Source organism: Astyanax mexicanus, chromosome 1, assembly GCF_023375975.1.
Source record: "Astyanax mexicanus isolate ESR-SI-001 chromosome 1, AstMex3_surface, whole genome shotgun sequence".
NCBI lineage: Eukaryota > Metazoa > Chordata > Actinopteri > Characiformes > Acestrorhamphidae > Astyanax > Astyanax mexicanus.
Genome location: NC_064408.1, coordinates 40496943 through 40517418, shown reverse-complemented (window position 1 = coordinate 40517418; position 20476 = coordinate 40496943). Strand labels below are relative to the sequence as shown.

Here is a 20476-nt window from a genome sequence, read left to right as displayed (position 1 = left end):
GTGTGAAAGACTGGTGGAGAGCATGCCAAGAGGCATAAAAGCTGTGATTAGAAAATCAGCGTTGTTTTACCAAATTTTGATTTCTGAACTCCTTCAAGTTGAAACCTGTTTCTAAATAACTATGAACTTGTTTTCTTTGCATTATTTGAGGTCTAAATGCACTGAATATTTTGCATTATTTTGACCATTTCTCGTTTTCTGTTTAAGTTAATGACTATATTTTTATTTGGAATTTGGGAGAAAAGTTGTCAGTAGTTTATAGAAAAATTTTACTCAAACATATACTTATAAATAGTAACATATTGAGGTGGTCTCTTAATTTTTTTTTTATTAATTTTATGTTTTGCTGTCTGGGCCCAGTTGTGGTCTGCTTGGTTAAAATATTTTTAACTGGTAGAGAGAAACTCTTTTTTGTGCTTTCTCTCTAGTGCTCCCTCTATTGTTTTAAAATAATCTTTATACTAAGATACTTTTAGGAGACCAACAGCAGATCGGACAAACAGAGTTGCATGTCTTAAAATTCAAGTAGATTAGATTTAGATTGAAGTATTTTTCATCTAATAATTACAATATCTGAGACAATCTTTTCACACCTTTTTTAGAGCTTTCTAAAAGTGAAATGTGCCGAAAAAAGCACTATAATAGTGCTTATTTAAACACACTGTCCACACTAAGGGGTAGAAAACACTTGATAAAATGGATCTGTTACATGTTAACCCTTTATTAGTCACACTATCACAAATTAGTGATATGGTTAATGATACAGTGTTTATGTTAAGCTAAAATTAGCCATCAATTCTCCTTACCCTAATTGGGAAACTCAAATGAAAAAAAAAGAAAAAAAAAAAAAAACACTCTGTGGTGGTCAATTCATGCGTGAAAATAATGATCCCCTGAACCAGCCTAAACTTGAAATATGGCTGTGTCATCAGGGTAGAAAAAGTCCATTGATTGAATATCCTGGTCTATAATCAGTATATTCAGGTAGTCAGCTGACCTCATTCTTTCAGCACATACTGTTGCTGAACCTAAACCTGCAGACCAACTGCAGCCAGGCAGTGAATAATGTTTATTTAAGTAAGTGGGAGATCTGCTGTGTGCTCATATTTTTCTTAGAGTTTTCGTTTTTTAATGTATTCATTTTTATTTAGTTCTTGTCTCATTTTCGTCAACAACTATTTTTCATCATAGTTTTTTCGTTATTGAAATTAATAATGCTAACATCTCATTAATTAATGGTGTGAGACTGACCACACACAGACAACAAGGCCAGTTAAATGAATCTGGGACTCTCAAAGCTAAAGCTGGAAATAACAGTCCTTTAAAGTGCTTAATTTTATGTTGAACCTTCATTTTATTGCTTTAATTAACATATTATATAAACAATGTCCGAAATACTGTCTTGCTGCTGTCACACTAAATTCCAAAACCTGTTTGTTAAAAGGTCTTTTCAGGATTGTGGTGGACCCTCAGCCGTATCTGAGCATCCAGGAGATTGTGGATTCTCTAAAGATCAGCTCCCACAGACTGGGCCAGCATACCTTCATCTCAGCTGATCAGATCCAGCTTCCCCAGGACTCTGTGAAGGAGGGAGAGAGCTTCAGAATCACAGCCGTCTCTACAGACCAGCAGAGCGGCGGTCATGTTGACTGTGAGCTTCTCCACAGGGAGCCAAAGCTCAGCTTCAGGCTGGAGCTCTCACAGCAAGGCCACTTTACGGAGTGTGAAGACGACCAGTTTTACACCCTGCGGGAGCTGGCTGAGTGGAAGATCCCCAAGGGCAGGAAGAGGACGGTGACGGCAGCCAATGCTCCGCCCCCTAAGGATGTGTTGTTTTCCACTCTACTGGAAAACATTAGTGGGGAGTTGACGCTGACTCCTGTGTATGAGCTCCAGGCTGTGATGAAGAGTAAGTGTCAAAATCTCTTTTTTTTTCTTTTTTTTTTGCTCAGTGGTTATTAAACATATATGGAAGCCCATTCCCGCCACTTAAAAAAAAATAATAATCCAGCACATTTTTTATTATTATTTTTAAGTAAACAGCTATCTCAATATATTGAAATACTAGGTCATTATTTTGAGATAGTATCTCAATATTTTAGTATCTCAAAATATTGTGTCTCATTATTAATATCCCAAAATATTGTGTCTCATTATTAATATCCCAAAATATTGAGATACTATCTCAAAATAATGACCTAGTATTTCGATATGTTGAGAGGTGTGGGAACAAGTAAATTAAATCATTGCCATTAAGACGTGGCCACAAGGTTCTTTTGTTTCACACAGGTAACAAAGCAAGCAGCTCTCAGGCAGGGGTTGTGCACAATATGACTGTCTAAGGAAGGTAAACAGGTCTGCATGCTGTCTGCGTCTGGGCCAATCAGCTTTTAGTACGAGAATTAAGTGTCTTTTACTTCGAATTACACCATGTCATGACTCCAAAATATCAGCAAATTTAATTTAGAGATTAAAATAAAAAGAAAATAATTTACTCTTCATTTTCTTACAAAAGATTATTCTTAAATTATTCTTCATGCACATTAATTTACAGAAAAGCAAGCTTTATTATTCTCTGGCTATGACTTAATTGTCTTGTTTCCATGCCTTAATAAGTTGTGGCCACAACTTATTTATATCATTCCCATGCCTTAATTATCTCATTCCCACACATTAGGATCTTGTTCCTATGCCTTAATGGTCACACATTTTTTTTTTGTGTAACACTTTAATGTCTTTGTGTATCATTATGCCAACTTAGTGCTCTTAGGAAGCGTAATCAAGGCCAGAACCTTGAAATTGCAGAGTGCTACATTTAAGTAAAATATCAATAATTTGACTTGTTTTATAAGGTTAAGAAATTGATTGGAAGTTAATATATGATATCAAAGAAAAATAAGAAAACTAAAACAATAGTGTTTCAGCTTCTTTGTTGCTTGGACCCATAATAAACACAGTTAATGAAAAAAAAACAGTATATCTGTGAAATCGTATCTGTGTTATCAGATAAAAATTAAATAGTATGATTTATTAACTAGTTTGAAGTGATTTTGGTGCATTTTTAGCATTTTTACCAAAAACACTCACCTGAAAAACAGGTTTAAAAGCATAAGACAGAAAACAGGACTTACTTTTGCGAGTGCCTCTCTGGTCTGAGAGGGGAATTCAAAGCTAGTTACAGTTAGTCACAACTAGTCACAGCAATAGCCAGCGCTACACTGCCATCTACTGGCAGCACCAGGAAATAGCAGGTATACTTGCCTTTCAAAAAGGACCGAAGTACATTAAAAAAAAAAGTTCCATGGCAGATTTAATTAAATAAATAAAAATATTAAATGAAATTATTGACACAAATGTGACCACACTGCTTACTGGCACGTGTGTGAATGCACACACAAACAGCTGGTCTAGTTTCTGTATAAAAGCACTGTCAGTAGAATAAGCCTCTATTGAACAAATCTATCAATCAATTGACCTTTATTTAAACTCAGAGTACATTGAGGGAATCCTTCATTTACTATGTAACTGAGCATTTTACAGAAGAAGGAACAGAAAGTATACATTTTATATTAAAAAATATAGCACAAAAAAACATGACCATAAATTTAATTATGAAAACAATAAATAAAAAAATAAAAAATGTATAAAACTGTGTAATAAAGATGAAAAGAATAAAACTAAAGCTGTACAACCATTATAATATTAAGAGTAAATAAATAACTAAACAATAGTGAATAATAAATTATAGATGATAAAAATAAAATCATGAAATAATATGAGTAATTACAATTTATAAAAGTAAATGAAGTAAAGTTTTACTGTTTCTTGTACCAAAAAGAAAAAATTCCAGTTTAGCAAAGCGCTTGATACCAGAAGGATAATCCAATCACTGCAGTGTATTTTATAATTTTCATTTTTAAATACATGTATAACATTGATGTAAGTTAAGATGGCATACAACTAATGAGCGCTTTTAGATAAACAGAAGCCAGTGTGTGTCATGCTATCGCCAGACATAGATGATGGTCATTCAATATTCTGACCTCACTAACACTTAGGCCACTGAAGACAATCAGATCCCTACAGCAGTGCTTCAAAATGTAGTAGAAAGTCTTCGCTGGACAGTATTTACAATAACTCCATTAAAACCGGGATAAATGTTTTTTCAGTACACTACACTTTATGTAAAATAAAAAACGTTATGGTGTCCCAATACTTTTGTCCAGTGTATAATCGGACATTATTATAGTTGTTCCATGACATTTTAAATAGTTATTCTTCCATTGGCTGAAAATTTGACTTGTTAAATGCATTATGTCAATGGACAATAGACAATGGAGTAAGAGACATTCTACAATAAATTTAGTTTAGTTTTAGTTCAAATAATAATTTCCTTTTCAAAACAGCTGGTTCAAATACTGCAAAGATTGAAGGGGAGAAAATGTGTGGCCCTTTCCAAAGATGTCCTTTAATGTCTGTTCCTCCAGTTATCATTATTGCAAACTGACAGAAAACATGCTCATTTGTATTAAGAACATCCTGAAAAGCCAGTCATGCCCAAACTTTTGACAGACAGAATCCAGTTTCCGCTGCAGCTCCTCATTGCCAGATGACAGCACAGCCATGATTGTTTTTGTTTCATGATTGAATTTTCTCACTCTAATATCCATTATTGTTTTAAAGTGTTGAAAGGAATAGCAGAGCCTCTCTGGCCAGTGAGCAGAATAAAGGGTTGGTGTAGGGCTGTTAACTGTACGAATGTTTGTCTGCCTCTGAATTGAAGGAGCCAAATTTAAATGGTGTTTTGATGTTCTGCTGTTATGTGCATTGTGTTGCTGCTGATAATGAATTTCACATTTGCAAGAACAGAACTGTGCTCAAAGCTTCAATTAGCAAGGCAAAAGAGAGGATAGATAGAAATGAGGCTCCTGCAGCCATAATGTTTCACGCAGCTCTGGAACAACTGAGTATTTACATTCTTCTCTTTACTTTTTAAAGCTGTATAAAAGTGTAGTAGTACAATTACACATTTAAATACATTGTTCTATGTACATCCACATAAATGCACATTAAATTTAGGTTAGAGTTCAAATTGACAAAAACATAACATTAATGGTTTATATACAGTAACTTTTTTTTCAGATTAACAAAAACATTTTAATATCAGATAAATATATAACCTGAGTAAATATAAAATCCAAACCAACCTGACCCTGTGTGAAAAAATGGTTACCCTTAAATCTAATAATGTACTTGTGCCACTTCAAAACCTTCATTTAGTTTTTTTTTAAGCCATTCAGAGGTGGACTTGCTAGTGAGCTTAGGATCATTGTCTATGTGTGGGAGGTCGCCGGTTCGAACCCCCATTCATGCAGCTTTGCCATCAAGCTGCCAGCACTCAGAGGGAGCACAATTATCCCTGCTCCCTCCGGGTGGGTAGATGGCGCTCTCTCCCCACATCACTCCTAGAGTGATGTCTGCAGCACAGGGCGTCTGTGATCTGATGTACCGGAACCAAGCCGCTGTGTTTTCCTCCAAGCTCGGCAATGCTGCATCAGCAGCAGCTCGAAAAGAAGCGGTGGCTGACTTCACATGTATCAGAGGAAGCATGTGTTAATCTTCACCCTCCTGGTGTGTTGAGGCATCACTAGTGATAGGGGGAGTCCTAGTGAGTGGGTTGGGTAATTGGCCATGTAAATTGGGGACAAAACTGGAAAAATTAGAAATAAAATTATAAAAAAAAAAAAAAGGTTCCAGGAAGTTCAACCTGTGATGTTACAGAAACAATGTTCCAGGAACATTTTGAAAATGTAAAACAATTAGTCCTTTCATAATGTTTTCAGCTAGAAAAATGCTTAGGTTATGAAAACATTAAAAATAATATTACTATTAATAATAGTTCCAAAACTAAATATTAAAACATTGGTGCAAGTGGCATTGCTGCAATGTTACCAAAACATTTAAACCATTAAATAAAAATATTCAGAGAACTTTGAATTAAATGCTCTAAGAACATTCATTGCTTGCTGGGAGCTCACAAGTTTTTTTTTTTTTTACTTTTTATCAATTAAAACAGACTCAAACATAGACTCACTGGCAACCATTGGGTTTAAAATGGTTAATGCAAGTAACAACATGAGTTAAACTGTTCTCCTTTCTTCTGTTTTGCAGTCAGGAAAAGCATTGCTCTCATCCCCTCCAACATGGACGTCGAGGTCATGGATGTGACGGAGCAGTTTGACGTAAACACGTTCATACAGCCTCTTTCCCTTCAGGACGTCTTTCATAAGCCTTCAGACATCTTCCCAATGGTGACTGATGTGATTGAAGGACCTTTGGTTGAGATGCACGTGCCGGTGGAGATGTTAAATCTGCTGCATTCGGATCAAGTGATCATCCACAAGGCATACGAAGCCAGGCGGATCCTTGCTACGGAAATTCGCCAGGAATCGGCAAGACATTTCCTCATTCCCACGACCTACAAGGGGCGGTTTAAGCGGCGGCCTCGCGAGTTTCCCACAGCTTACGACCTAGAACAGGCCCGCAGCGACACTGAGCAGTTACATGTGGTGGCCACAAGGGGCTTTGACTCAACCTACAGTGGATTAGCTTCTGTGTTAGCAGGGGATCAATTCATAGTGAAGAAAGGCAAAATGAGCGAAGTCAACGGTAATGGAAGCGCAGTGAATTCCTTGAGTTGTGTAAAGATCAAGGGGAAGGCTCATGAACCTGTCCGTCTCCCGATGTGCCTGGATGGTGGATTTATGGAAGTTGTCCACGATAAACGACAATATTCTATTGATGAGATCTGCCAACGATTCCCGCTTCCATTTAACGTTAAAGTGTCCGTACGCGACCTCTCGTTTAAGGAGGACATTTTGGCCAGCGTTCCCGGCCTACGCATCGAGGAACAAATCACTGACCGCTACCTCCTCATCTCGACCCTTGACCAATCCAGTTGCTGGGAGGTGCCTGTAAATCGCATTCACATGTCCGTGCATTTAGAGAAAAGCTGGACAGGTGGTGCTCCTACAGCTGGAGTGAATTCAGCTGTTGAAAAGATCTTTGAGGACTGTTACTACACCATGAGAAGGTACGCCTTCACTACGGTAATGCCCCCGCCAAGACCTCCCAAAAAACCCAAACAGCCTCCAGCAAGACCGGCCAAACCTCAGCCCAGTCCACGACCTGACAAACCCCTCTCTGCCAGCTGCTCTATAAAGGTGACCAGCACTGATGTTTTATTTGTGCACCTGCAGTAAAAGAGCACACAGCAAGTTCTTAGTTAGAATTTATAAAGCAAACAGTAGCTTGGCTAATAAAAAAGTTACTACAATTATTTTTTATTTTATTTTAAAATTAATATAAAGACATGATGGGATGAAAGGGTCTAATTCCATTTGCAGTTTTGCTTGTTTTAAGAAGTTTACAGTAAAATGATCAGACAGCACGAAAAGGTTTCAAACACATGAACTTCAAAAAGTCATTGGGACAATTAGATTATGGCATAGAACACATATTTTAATGGAGTTAAAAAAAAACCGACCAAAATGTTTAAAAAAATTACAAAAAACACACTATAATATAAAGTTAAAGGAGAACTCTGGTGTGAAATGTGCTTGGGTTCTAGTAAAACATGATAGCAAGTATAAACTTTTGCCAAATAGTCCACCTCTGTTCACCACCAGCATATAAAATACATTGCTTTTAGCCAGCATTCCAAACAAGCATACAATGTTAGCAATAGGGGCATAGTTTTTCCTACTTTAAAATGGCTATTTTAACCCCATTAAAAAGCTCACAGTAGCTCCACATTTCATTGGTAGAATTTTGAGAACTTTGAAAGTAAAATCAGTTTGAAATTAAAATGAATAGGTAGGGTAGGGGAACAGATTGCATAACTAATTCCAAGGAAATGCATAAATATTAAAGAGCATCAGCTGGAATTAATGCATTTTCACTTAATTAATTTTGCAGTCTTCAATCATCTGCCCCTATCTCTAGCACTGTAAGCCTGTTGGGAGCATTAGTTAAAAGCGCAGTATTTCAGAATGCTGGGGGTGAACGGAGGTGAGCTATTACGACAAAAGTTTGTACTCTCTGTCATATTTCACTACACCCCAAGTCCATTTCACACCAGATATCCCCTTTAATCAATGTCCAGCAAACCTTATTGTGTTTGTCTCAGTCTGAACTTGACCCTGCATTATGCATTAAGCTGTGCACAACAGAAAGAATAAAAATTATAAGTATATAAAAGAAAGGGTTATCATGAGTGTGTGGTGTAGTAACAGTAAGTCAAGGAGCAAATGTTAAGGCCAAAATCTTGATTCTAACTAAGCAAGGATCAGTTTTTATTTTATTTTATGGAAGCCGCTTGAAAATTATAAAATCTCATTAAATTCTTTTATTTTTTAGATTGATAGTTGTTAATTAGAAAAAAGTTGTGTTGCAAAACACTTCATTTGTTCAGGGGTTTACAGCTGTTTACAGCCATTTTAATATAGAAAATCAATATTATTGGCATATTTTTTAAATTGCAAGAAATAACTAGATTTTTAGTAATGCAGAGCAGAGGATTAGTCTTGCATCAGTGTAATACATTAGTAAAAATATCTGATATATACAGTAAATCTTTGTATTAGACAAAACAATATCTACATATGAGGATAACACAGCATTTTCTCACTCTGATTTAATGTTTAAATAAACAGATCTTTTTTTCATTTGAGATAAATGTATAATCTACAGTTGTGTACATGATCCTTTATATAGGAAATAGGCAACCTTTAAGAAATGTATTAAGTGAAATATTGAATCCAGCAGACATCTGAAGCTTTCCATTCTATGAGACGACATTTTAAGTCATCCTGTTCTTTTTTTCATCCTGTTCATTTTAAGGAGACGTGAAGAGAGACACTGAACATTTACAGCGTTCTCAGAATTATTTGGGAGGAAATATTTGATTTGGATGTAGATTGTGGTTGATAGGTTTGCTGGCACTGTGGTTCTTTAGTTCATAAGCTCTGTGTGTGTGTGTGTGTGTGTGTGTGTGTGTGTGTGTGTGTGTGTGTGTGTGTGTGTGTTTGTCTGTGTGTGTGTGTGTGTGTGTGTGTGTGTGTGTGTGTGTGTGTGTGTGTGTGTGTGTGTGTGTAGATGTAATTGCTGTTTGGTTAAGTTTATTTGCTGTAGTGTTTGTTGTTTTTTTTCAATGATATACTGGGAGCATGTCCATACTTTCTTCGGCCTATCATTTCACCAGCTTTTAAATTTGAAGCTGCAGACATTGCTGCCATCTAGTGGCAAATGCTGTACTGTAATATAAAACGCTTCACAGGAGATATATACAGTGCAGTGCAGTGGTTTACAACCTGTGGGCCGTGGCCCTCCAGTGGGCCGCAGAGGTACTGCAAGGACGCAATAGGCCACAATGTATTTCTTTTCTATTTTGCGAAGTCAAAAATATTTCTAATATATAAATAGCTCATCAAATAAAATTCAAGAAAAGAACATAATAAGTTAATTTATATGCAAAATAAAACATGTTTAGGTCGAGCTAATTGATTGGTTTGGCATAGTGCAGTCACTCTAGTTGTGTTATTATTAATGAGAGTCTGATTGAAGCAGTTCTTCTGTGCTATACATTTTAAACATCATGGAGAAATTATTAAAAAAACAGAGTCTTTGGCTACAAAAGATCCTGAAGAGATACAGCAAAGACTGTATCTCTGACCAAAATAACAGAGAAAAGCAGCATAAATCCAAACCAAAAAAAACACAGAAATGAGTACCTGTAGCAAAAGGCTTCACATGTAGAGTTTACGTTGTCTGCCAGAGCCTGACCCAAATTCCCACCGCTTTCAAGTAAATGGTCTATGACGTAGGCCTATGTTTTTGAATGCTACTTATTATTGTACATATAAAGCTATTGTGTAATAATCACAGTATAGCAAAGTAACAGATCAACTGTGATATTTGTGATGTTGCGCAGATTAGAGAGGTAATATAATCAGTATAATGGTTTTATAATTACGGAGCACTGGCCTGCGAGCTCCTCCACACATTTTGTGGTGTGCTAAGGGGGCCGTGAAATGCAAAAGGTTGGGAACCCCTGGTCTAGCGAATTCTGCACACCATACTGTTGATGGCAGACAAAACACACAATCATGACTTAAGAGGGCATGTAAATTTGTAAATGTAAATTTCCTAAAAGTAATACATTTTCAGATGCTTAGAAAAAAGTTTTAAATGTTTTTGGACACTTTATTACACCTGCCTCTAGAGGCCAGAAAAGTGCCTACTATGTTCTCTGAACAGGCTGGTTTTGAGGCTGAAGTTATGTGTCATTTATTTTATTATTATTATTATTATTTTTTTTTTTTTTATGGCTCTCAAAAACTTCTCTATTTACATGTCTTTATAAACAATCCCTTCCTTTATTGTCTTTGGTATCCCAGAGTCCTCATCCCCCTGTGATTAGCAGGGGCAACTCCACAGATCGCAGAAACTCTACAGCAGGAATTGAGAGAACAATGCCTTTAAGTCCTGCTACCTTACCGAAACCTGTCCTGCAGAAAGGTAGGAACATGACCATGTACACCTGAGATCATGATCATGATGATGATGATGATGGATATATTAAAGTGATGACAGGGTTTTGACTCCAAGTGATTCTGCAGATTAAGGCACAGCACAGGCAACTTTTATGAGGCATTACTAATGATATGAGGAGCTCTAGTGAGTGGGTTAGGTAATTGGCATTCTAAATTTTAAATTATTATTTCATAAATGCTTTTTATATTTACTATTTATTATTTGTATATTTTACTATTTATCTGATATTATAATCTGAAAATCTGTAGGGGGAAAATACTTTCACAGCACTGTATAAAAGTAAATATTTATTCAGGCAAATGCTGTAAATGTGTGTTTGTTCTTTTCCATCTCTCAGCTGTCACAAGAGGCCAAAGCCTGGAGGACGTATGTATAAAAATACCTGATGAAGATGACCCCCACGACTATGAATACATTGATGAAGATGAACTCGAGAACATCAGGAAGCAGTTCCAAGAACAGTCCATTAGTATTTCCACCAAAGGAAAGCCAAATAATACAATATAATTACACTATGTGAATGACAGCATGGGAGTACATTCATTAAAAAAAATAAATTAAGTGCTGGCGACAAGAATAAAGTATCAAAAAATGGCCAGTTATTTGCTAGTTGGTGCACCCATACTTTTACCAACAGAATGTAAATGTAAATGTAGGATTTTTACATTACTGCGTTTGATTTAGGCTACTATGTAGCTACCAGTGAATCATTGTAGTGGTCAGAAATGACCTGCGGAACCCTTTTAGTGAGGTTTTTCAGAAAGTCTAACAATTCAAAATTATAATCCATACAGTTCTGATCCTCTTAACTATAATATACTCAATTAGCCACAATGCACTATGCTAATTAATCACTAATTTTCTGAGATTTGCTGATGTGTTTTCTGATACTGTTATAATTAAACATGAAGTATTGCTCACAGCAACAAAAAGAAAGAAAGAAAGAAAGAAAGAAAGAAAGAAAGAAAGAAAGATAAACATTAGCAGCCAGTAGCTTAATTTGTGCATAAACTAATCACACATCAGGCACAGAATATGTTTTATCAGCAATGGTGAACTTTAACACAGTGTTTTTTGGACTAACATCCTGCAAATATTAGCACATTTCAAAGAAAGTGCTATGTTGCATAAAGCTTTTTTTCTGCTTCTCTTCACCATGATAATCTTTTCAAACCTTGACATTTAACCTCATATGGAGACACTGCCAGTACCATCTAGTGGTCACATGACAACATTACACTCAATTGATCGAAAACAATACGGCCAGAATCTCATTCAAATGTTTCTTTTGCTAGTCCAGGCAGAAACACGGGCCAGGTAAAAATTCTCATTGAATTTTACGTTTGAAACTATTTTATTTACTTACTGTAGAAACCTAAAATGTAGTTTTTGGACTAATTTGGTCCTTCTGATCCTAAATGGCAAGGATCATTTATAAATGTTAAATTAAACTTATGTCCCCATATAAGGACACTGATGTTTTCTGTTTTTTTTTTTTTTTTTTTTTTAGGCCCTACTAATCCCAAATAGCTATGAGAAATTAAAAATGCACACCAAGCAAAAAAACTCTTAGGAGTCTTAGGAGGTTAATTTTAACACAATTTACTACCAAATGCTGTTTTATATTGTGTATTTATATCAGAATGTAAAGATGTAAAGGTTATGTCCATATTTAGGTATTATATTCTTTGGCATCCTTTTGAAATAAAGCATTGAATGAAGCATCAAAGAAACACATCGTATGTATATCTTGGGAGGAGTTGGTTAAGAGTTGGGGTGATGACCAGAGATTTCTACCTTCTTTGTTGCCTAGGTCATAATGAATGGAATGGTAATTCTGTTATGTTTTAAGTTATTAATAGAGAATTGTTATGATCTGTGTGTGTTGTTTGTTCAGTGAACTAATATTTTCCAAAAAAAATCAATAATTTAACCAGATTTAAACCCAAGAAACCTTCAGGTCACAGTTTGTTCTATATTAAGCCCTTAGCCCACCAAAGCCAGATAACCAGCATATATGATGATTTACCTTCAGGGGGAGAGTTACAATGCTAATGTTGCTAAACAAGGAATAAAGACAAGTACCTAGAAATTAGCATTGTGAGGATAATATCAACAACATTATTGTGTATGTTTAAATTATTACTATTATTAAAATGAATTGTTGGTGGAAACTGTTGACTCATTCATGCACAACCCAGGCGACATTCTCATGTTGAGTCTCACATGGGTGGAACGTGAGCTAGGCTAGGTGGGTTCCAGGTGGGCAATGGGCTCTGAGTGAGTTTAAGTGGGTTTGTAGCTACATGTGTTTTTACTGGGCCCACCTTAATCTTACACAAGTCCCATCTAGGCCTCATGTTCAGTGCACAAACCCCTTCTTGTCCCCTTTACTGATATGGGGCCAACATGAAACCCATGGACCTATTTCTGGGGTTCAGCTGGGCTGCTCATACAGGCCCCACACAGACATGCTATTTGGGAAGTTTGGTATCTGAAGTTTGCCAATTTAGATTCGCACTGGATCTACAAGACTAATGAAGCTAATAAACAATGTGTCCCACTTTATAATAAGTGTCTCATTAATGATCATGTAATAACAGTGCAACTATTGGTGAAATTTGCATTTTTACAGATTAATTACAGTTGCACAGGTTATGTAGCTCACATGTGTATAAAGGTCAGTTAGACATAGCAGAAATATATATATATATATATATTTTATCTTCCCATAATGAATTCTGAATAAGGATTTTTAATATGGAAAAACAGTCATAGCTCTAATTACATACCACACAAAAGCTGTTGGAAAACTATACATTTATACACTACTTATTCTATGCACCTAATTACACAGACACAAATACACACTCACACATCTGTATCTGTAATCTGCAACAATATGCACTTCACCAGTAGTTACACAATAACAATCCATATAACAACAGTGTACCTACACAGTTATAAAAGACCCTTATTAAAAAGTGGGACCAAATAATATTATCTAATGTCCATAATGTACCTTATGTACAGTATCTTGCCTCAAACCATTACTTGTTATCTACACTATCCTTAAAGCTTCAAAGCTAAAAACAGAAAAGCAAAAGTCTGACTGTATTTATATAAAAAAAAAAGAAAGACAACATTTTTTCATATGTTTTTTTCCATGTGTTTAGTTGTTGTTCTCAGCACTTAGTAATCATTTCAGACAGGATGGACAACATGCTGGAGGTGGCGAACTGTGGGTTGAAGAGGAGATCATTCAGCAGAGTGCGACCTTTCTCACGAGCAGCGGATGTGCACATCGCTTTCTGCCACATCAAGGTAAGAGATCCACCTGGGGAAAACAGACAAAGCATAATGTACATTTACATTTATGTTTACGACATTTAGCTGACTCTTTTACCTACAAGTTTATTTCTGTTACAGAGGTGGACAAATCTAGTGTTTGGAGTCTTGTCCAAGGACTCTTATTGGTGTAGCACAGCATTCAGTCACCCAGACCTGGAATTGAACCCCAGTCTCCCACGTGAAGCGGTAGCTCACTAGCAGATAGTGGTGTTATCCACTGTGTAATTGTAATTGTTTTATCTAATAAATCCCAGGTACATGTAAAGTAAATACTAAAATAACTACAGCAGCATTTCTTTCAGATGTTTTTGCTTAAAATGCAACTTCAAACAAAAACTTAGTAACTGTCTGCTATCATTCTGTTATTATGTGTCTTACATATTGTTTTATAATCCTAATATTAAAAAAATAATAATTCTTATATAATAAACTGTAAAGTATTATATAAGCTGTGATGTAAGAAAATGTGATCCCACGATAAATTCTCAGGGGTTAAGGAATTGAACCACGTGGTGGAAATACCCTTTTTCTCTTTCCATAATAACTTAATTTTTCATGTACCTCAAAGGGTTCACCACAAGAGGGCGGTATAAGCTTTTTTCTAATTTCTTGCCCCCCTCTTTTTCTTTCAGTCACATATCTATACATACTTAAAGTATAAAGCTGAATAGTTTAAACCCCTAGAATTTGATGGGTGAATGCATGAAGAAATGAATTATAGTATATATACAGCTCTGGAAAAAAATAAGAGACCACTTCAGTTTCTGAATCAGTTTCTCTGATTTTGCTATTTATAGGTATATTTCTTGAGTAAAATTAACATTGTTGTTTTATTCTATAAACTACAGACAACATTTCTCCCAAATTCCAAATAACAATATTTGGGCCAAAATATTTGAGCATTATTTGCAGAAAATGAGAAATGGCTGAAATAACAACAAAGATGCAGAGCTTTCAGACCTCAAATAATGCAAGGAAAACAAGTTCATACTCATAAAGTTTTAAGAGTTCAGAAATCAATATTTGGTGGAATAACCCTGGTTTTTAAGTATGGTTTTCATGCATCTTGGCATGTTCTCCTCCACCAGTCTTACACACCGCTTTTGCTTTTAACTTTAAGCCACTCCTAGTGCAAATACTCAAGCAGTTCAGTTTGGTTTGATGGCTTGTGATCATCCATCTTCCTCTTGATTATATTCCAGAGGTTTTCAATTTGGTAAAACACATTATTTTTAAGTGGTCTCTTATTTTATCTTATATATAGTTACATTTACAAATAACTGATTTCCTTTTTTCAAGTGTAGTGAATGATCCTTTAAGGTAATCATGTTAAGGTGCTACAGTAGGTCAGGGTTAAAAGTTGTGTACCCAGCAGTTTGTTGGCTGTGGTCATCCAGCCGAAGATATAGAGGGTGTGGTTTTCCTCCGTGCTGAGGTCGGCTATGTTGGGTGGAATGTCTGTCTGCAGCAGCACTCGGCTGGGCAGAGGACGCATGAACTGCACAGATCTATCCAGTCCAGAAGAGAAGTGTGCGGCCCCCACATACTGTGCAGAGCTCAGCCAGCTCTCACTGAAGGCCACCTCTTTTCCCGAGTACAGTGCCTTCCTACACAGGGGAAGAGAGAATGGGGTAAATGTGTACAACAAGCTGGAAAAGCTTGGATAAACTTCCAGCATAATCTTGGTAACTGCATTAGTCTCTAATTCAGTTAGTAACTAAATCAGTTAACATGTTTTATCACTTGTCTAATTGACTATATTGACTATAGTTTTTGACATTACTTTGCCACTTATTACCATTGATAAAAATCATGAGACACGACATTGAGACAATGTGTTCTAGCCATCATTACATCATTCCTGAAAAGTTAAATCTGTAGCTCACTTATCAGCGCAGGTGCTGGCAGCTGTGTCGAGGGAGGCCAGTTGTGCTGACCACATCAATCCCAGAATCTGGTCCCTTTTCTCTTCATCACTTACTTCTGATGCACTGATGGTCTTCAGAGACTGCAGGGAGAAGCAGATGCTTCTAATTATCAAAACCACAATGACCACATCTAATTTCCCCTTTAAGCAGGAACTCCATCTGTTACCTCCTAAGAGAACATTCGGGCCGTTATGAAACATTATGGGGAATAAAAGAATAAACTGGAGAACAAACAGCTATTGCCTATAATAGTCCATAAAACTCCAGTCCAAACTCTCAGTTATTTAGGGGTATTTTATTTGTAATATTTGGGATTTGAATCATTTACACATACACACACACACACACACACGTATTTGTGCACATGTTAACTGATAAAATATTATATCTTAAGCAGCAGAGGTGTCAAGATAGATAAGATAAAACTCTATTGTCCATTAAATTTACATTGAATGGAAAATTGTCTTTGGCAGTCTGAAGTCTGGCAGACAAATCCATGAAATTACAGAAACACAGTAAGTAAATAAATAAGTAAATAAATATAAAATGTAAAAAAATAGCCACAGCGGATGGAACAAATGACCTTTTGTAACTATTCTTTATAGTTAGTGGATCCTTTAGTCTCCTGTCTGATGGGAGCAACTGAAATGATAAAAAATGGGTAACTAAAAAAATTTAAAACTATTTACCTAGGTAACTAGGTACAAATATTTTGTTATCTTACATATTTTGGTTATCTATAGTTTACTTGAGTAATTATTTTTCAGCCAAATTTTTACTTCTACTCCTTATATTTTCACACAATTATATGAACTTTCTACTCCTTATATTTTAAAAATAGCTTTGTTACTCTTATTTCATTTAAGCTAATTTTAATTCCAATTTCAATAAAAAAAAAACGTATCCAGATAAATCTCTCCATCAGGGTAGAGTGAATCTGATTGTGATTGGATGTAGAGATATTTAAACATATACTATATTGATTCCCTATTGGTTTATAAGTGGTTCATCGCCCCTGCACACATCACGTTTCCTGCAAGAACATAGCAGACGTATGTAGTCTAGTATGAAGATGATCCATGTCAGAGACTCAAGATAACTGTCCCAGTGAAATGTCCCAACTAAAGCTTCTTTAGTATATTTGTATTATACTAAAATACATCCATTTACAGTGGGTATATATGCAGCTGGAATAGGGAGCCTAGTGCATAGCAGCAATGCATAACATTGACATTTTAATAATATAACATTATAGTCATTATAGCTTTTAGAAAAATGTGTTTTGTGGCGTGGCCTAAACTTTCATTCCTTATGGCATTTTCCCCTTACATTACTTTTACTTTTACATTTTAAGTAGTTTTGAAAGCAGCAATTTTACACTTTTACTTGAGTAAAAAGTTTGAGTTGATACTTCATCAACTTCTACAGGAGTATTTTAAACCCTAGTATCTATACTTCTACCTGAGTAATAAATAAAGGTCTATACTTTTGTCACCTTTGTTAAGCAGGTAAACTGCAGGGTCCACTTTTAGTCCAATTTGATTCCCACTTACAATCACACTGATTGAATTACAGCATAATTATGTGTAAATCACCTGGGAAAGTGCATGTATAAAAGAGGCATTTTCTCTATTCATGTAAGGGCCATATGCTGAGATAATGGCTCAGGCTGCCCTTTAACAAACCCTAAAAGAACCATGTTCTGGGGGGTAATTACCTGAAAGAATGTGAGCCATTTGATCATGGCATCAGGGTGGGTGCTGGAACAAGTGCTAGAACAATAATCAGCAGCCACCTCCGCAGGAACCTGAATCTCCACCTGGGCCTGACCATCCCCCACCACACCTGCCTCAACGGCCGCCAGGAACGGAAGCACGGACAGATGGTAGTTCACACCTGTGCAGAAGGGGTGATAAAAGTAGAGAGATAATCGGTGGAATGATAATAATACAAATATATATTTTTTTTTATCAGTTCTGCTCATAGACTCATAGACAAGTTACTTACACCCCCACCAGCTGCTGGTGGCAATACATACTGGACTGAAGCTCTCCTGCCCACAGGTGCTCACTCCTGTAGGGTCAACCAGCCGACCTGTGAAAAAGGAAACAAAAATTCCTAATGTCAAAGTAATCTCTCAAAGTAAAAATGTACAGTTAAATTGCTTATGTGCGTAGGTTTCTGATGCTGCCATTAACAACCCTAATTCACAACCATAAGACAAAAAGATCAACAGTATAGGAAAAGAATGGAGAATGCAAATACTGTAAAAGAAAAAGAAAATAACTACAATTCTGTATAAAATCTAACCATATACCTAACCTTAACCTAACCTCAATCATGAATTAACTCTACAACCTAACCCTGACCAAAACCTTATCCTAAACTCTAAATCTAACCCTAAACCTCAACCATGAATTAACCCTACAACCTAACCCTGACCAAAACCTTAACCTTTAAACCCAATCCTAAACCTAACCTCAACCACCAATCAACCCTACAACCTAAGACTGATCAATGCCTAAACCTAAACTTTAAGTCTAACCCCTAAACCTAACCTCAATCATGAATTAACTCTACAACCTAACCCTGACCAAAACCTTAACCTAAACCTTTAAATCTAACCCTAAACCAAACCTCAACCATGCATCAACCCTACAACCTAACCCTGACTGAAACCTTAACCTTTAAATCTAACCCTAAACCTCAACCACGAATCAACCTTACAACCTAAGCCTGACCAAAACCTAACCTAAACTTTTAATCTAAACTTAACGATAAACTTTAACCATGAATCAAACCAACAACCTAACCCTGCCAAAAACTTAACCTTTAAATCTAAATCTAAACTTAACCTCAACCATGAATGAATCCTAAAACCCCACCCTGACCAATCTCTTAATCTAAACTTTATATCTAACCCTAAACCTTAACCATGAATCAAACCAACAACCTAACCCTGACCAAAATCTTAATCTAAACTTTATATCTAACCCTAAACCTCAACCATGAATTAACCCTACAACCTAACCCTGACCAAAACCTTAACCTTTAAACCTAATCCTAAACCTAACCTCAACCACCAATCAACCCTACAACCTAAGACTGATCAATGACTAAACCTAAACTTTTAATCTAAACTTAACCCTAAACCTCAAACATGAATCAAACCAACAACCTAACCCTGACCAAAACCTTAACCTAAAATCTAACCCTAAACTCAACTTTAAACCTCAACCATGAATCAATCTTACCACCTATACGCCTGACCAAAACCTTAACCTAAACTTTTAATCTAAACTTAACCTTAAACCTCAACCACGAATCAAATCAACATCCTAACCCTGACCAAAACCTTAACCTTTAAATCTAACCCTAAACCAAACCTCAACCATTAATGAATGCTAAAACCCCACCCTGACCAAACTCTTAATCTAAACTTTAGATCTAACCCTAAACCTCAACCATGAATTAACCCTACAACCTAACCCTGACCAAAACCTTAACCTTTAAACCTAACTCTAGACCTAACCTCAACCACCAATCAACCCTACAACCTAAGACTGATCAACGCCTAAACCTAAACTTTAAGTCTAACCCTAAACCTAACCTCAACCATGAATGAACCCTTCAATATAACCCTAACCAAAACCTTAAACTAAACTTTAAATCTAACCCTAAAATTATAGTTTGGGATAGAGAGAGAGAATAATTTATTTTCTCCTTAGATTTTCTCGTTCTCCTTAGATTTTGTTGAATGCTAGTTGAGCATGTATAAGCCATGTAAAATAAATCATTCAAATTCAAAGTGATGAACCACTTTGCATTATTGTCATTCCTTCACTGAACTTAGATAAGTGGTCCCCACTTAAACCGTCCTTGCAGTAAAAGTGACTAAATAGTTCTGGTTCACCATAACCAAACTGTAATCTAGAATTGTTCAGAATTTAATATAAGATCCATTTAAGATAAAAAAAAAATATCATCAACAGATAGTATTAGATTGTATTAGATTAGTATTAGATGTATCTGATTCTATATAATCTTGTCCACATTGACATGGATTATACATGCTGACATGGGCTTTAGAATTATCTTTGGATGGATATCTAAATCACAAACCCTTAAGAGTTTCTAGCCCATCTCATAGTGACTTTTTGTTTATAAACTTTGTGTTATCAGGAAATCAAGATAAGCCCCAGCTTATCATGCTAATGAACCCTAGGAAATGAAGTCCATAATCCTACCTGATCTGAGTTTCCATCCTAGTTGCAATGGAAGCCCCCATAGTGGGTTTTCGTTGGCCGCAGGGCCCATGGAGCTCATATAGGGGTCGGTAGCATTGATCATCAACCTGTACATGGCCATTCTCTGCAGGTAATCAAACGGGTCTGGTTTGACCACCCCATCAGCCTGTGGGAGCTCAGACAGCATGCTCGGGGCACTTCCCCAGAGAATAGGGAGGCCATTCTCAGTCACCACTGCTGCCCTGCAAACGGTGACTAGCAGGGCAAACACCACAGCAGATCTGCTGAGCTGCATGTTTGGGATTAAAGCTGGGCTGTCAGAGCATACATCAGAGC

General features: G+C 36.2%; 2 protein-coding genes and 1 long non-coding RNA gene across 3 annotated transcripts in view; 1 reads left to right on the top strand and 2 right to left on the bottom strand.

The window, feature by feature from the left end:
- The window catches only part of LOC125801705 (uncharacterized), a 10050-nt gene extending 8435 nt beyond the window's left edge, over positions 1-1615 (bottom strand). Inside the window, exon 1 of the long non-coding RNA XR_007438872.1 lies at positions 1542-1615. This is a non-coding gene — a long non-coding RNA (uncharacterized LOC125801705). The remainder of the gene's footprint in view (positions 1-1541) is intronic.
- Positions 1-12335, top strand: part of themis (thymocyte selection associated) — a 23042-nt gene extending 10707 nt beyond the window's left edge. Inside the window, exons 3-6 of the mRNA XM_022685546.2 lie at positions 1445-1909; positions 6172-7223; positions 10458-10578; positions 10952-12335. Coding sequence (XP_022541267.2) covers positions 1445-1909; positions 6172-7223; positions 10458-10578; positions 10952-11121 — 1808 coding nt within the window. The 3' untranslated portion in view covers positions 11122-12335. The remainder of the gene's footprint in view (positions 1-1444; positions 1910-6171; positions 7224-10457; positions 10579-10951) is intronic.
- Positions 12201-20476, bottom strand: leg1.1 (liver-enriched gene 1, tandem duplicate 1). The gene is made up of 6 exons (XM_007259681.4): positions 20141-20476; positions 17901-17987; positions 17611-17789; positions 15852-15973; positions 15334-15572; positions 12201-13951 (listed from the first exon to the last, which is right to left on the bottom strand). The coding sequence occupies exons 1-6, from the start codon at positions 20433-20435 to the stop codon at positions 13800-13802; spliced, it is 1074 nt and encodes a 357-aa protein (XP_007259743.3). The 5' UTR covers positions 20436-20476; the 3' UTR covers positions 12201-13799.

What these genes read in the sequence shown, in the direction of transcription:
- leg1.1 (XM_007259681.4), bottom strand. Translation starts at nt 20,435, where the DNA reads ATGCAGCTCAGCAGATCTGCTGTGGTGTTTGCCCTGCTAGTCACCGTT. An exon ending in CACCAGCAGCTGGTGGGGGT is followed by an intron (nt 17,790 to 17,900) that starts GTAAGTAACTTG and finishes CCTTCTGCACAG; the next exon opens with GTGTGAACTACCATCTGTCC. An exon ending in GCCAGCACCTGCGCTGATAA is followed by an intron (nt 15,573 to 15,851) that starts GTGAGCTACAGA and finishes TCCCCTGTGTAG; the next exon opens with GAAGGCACTGTACTCGGGAA.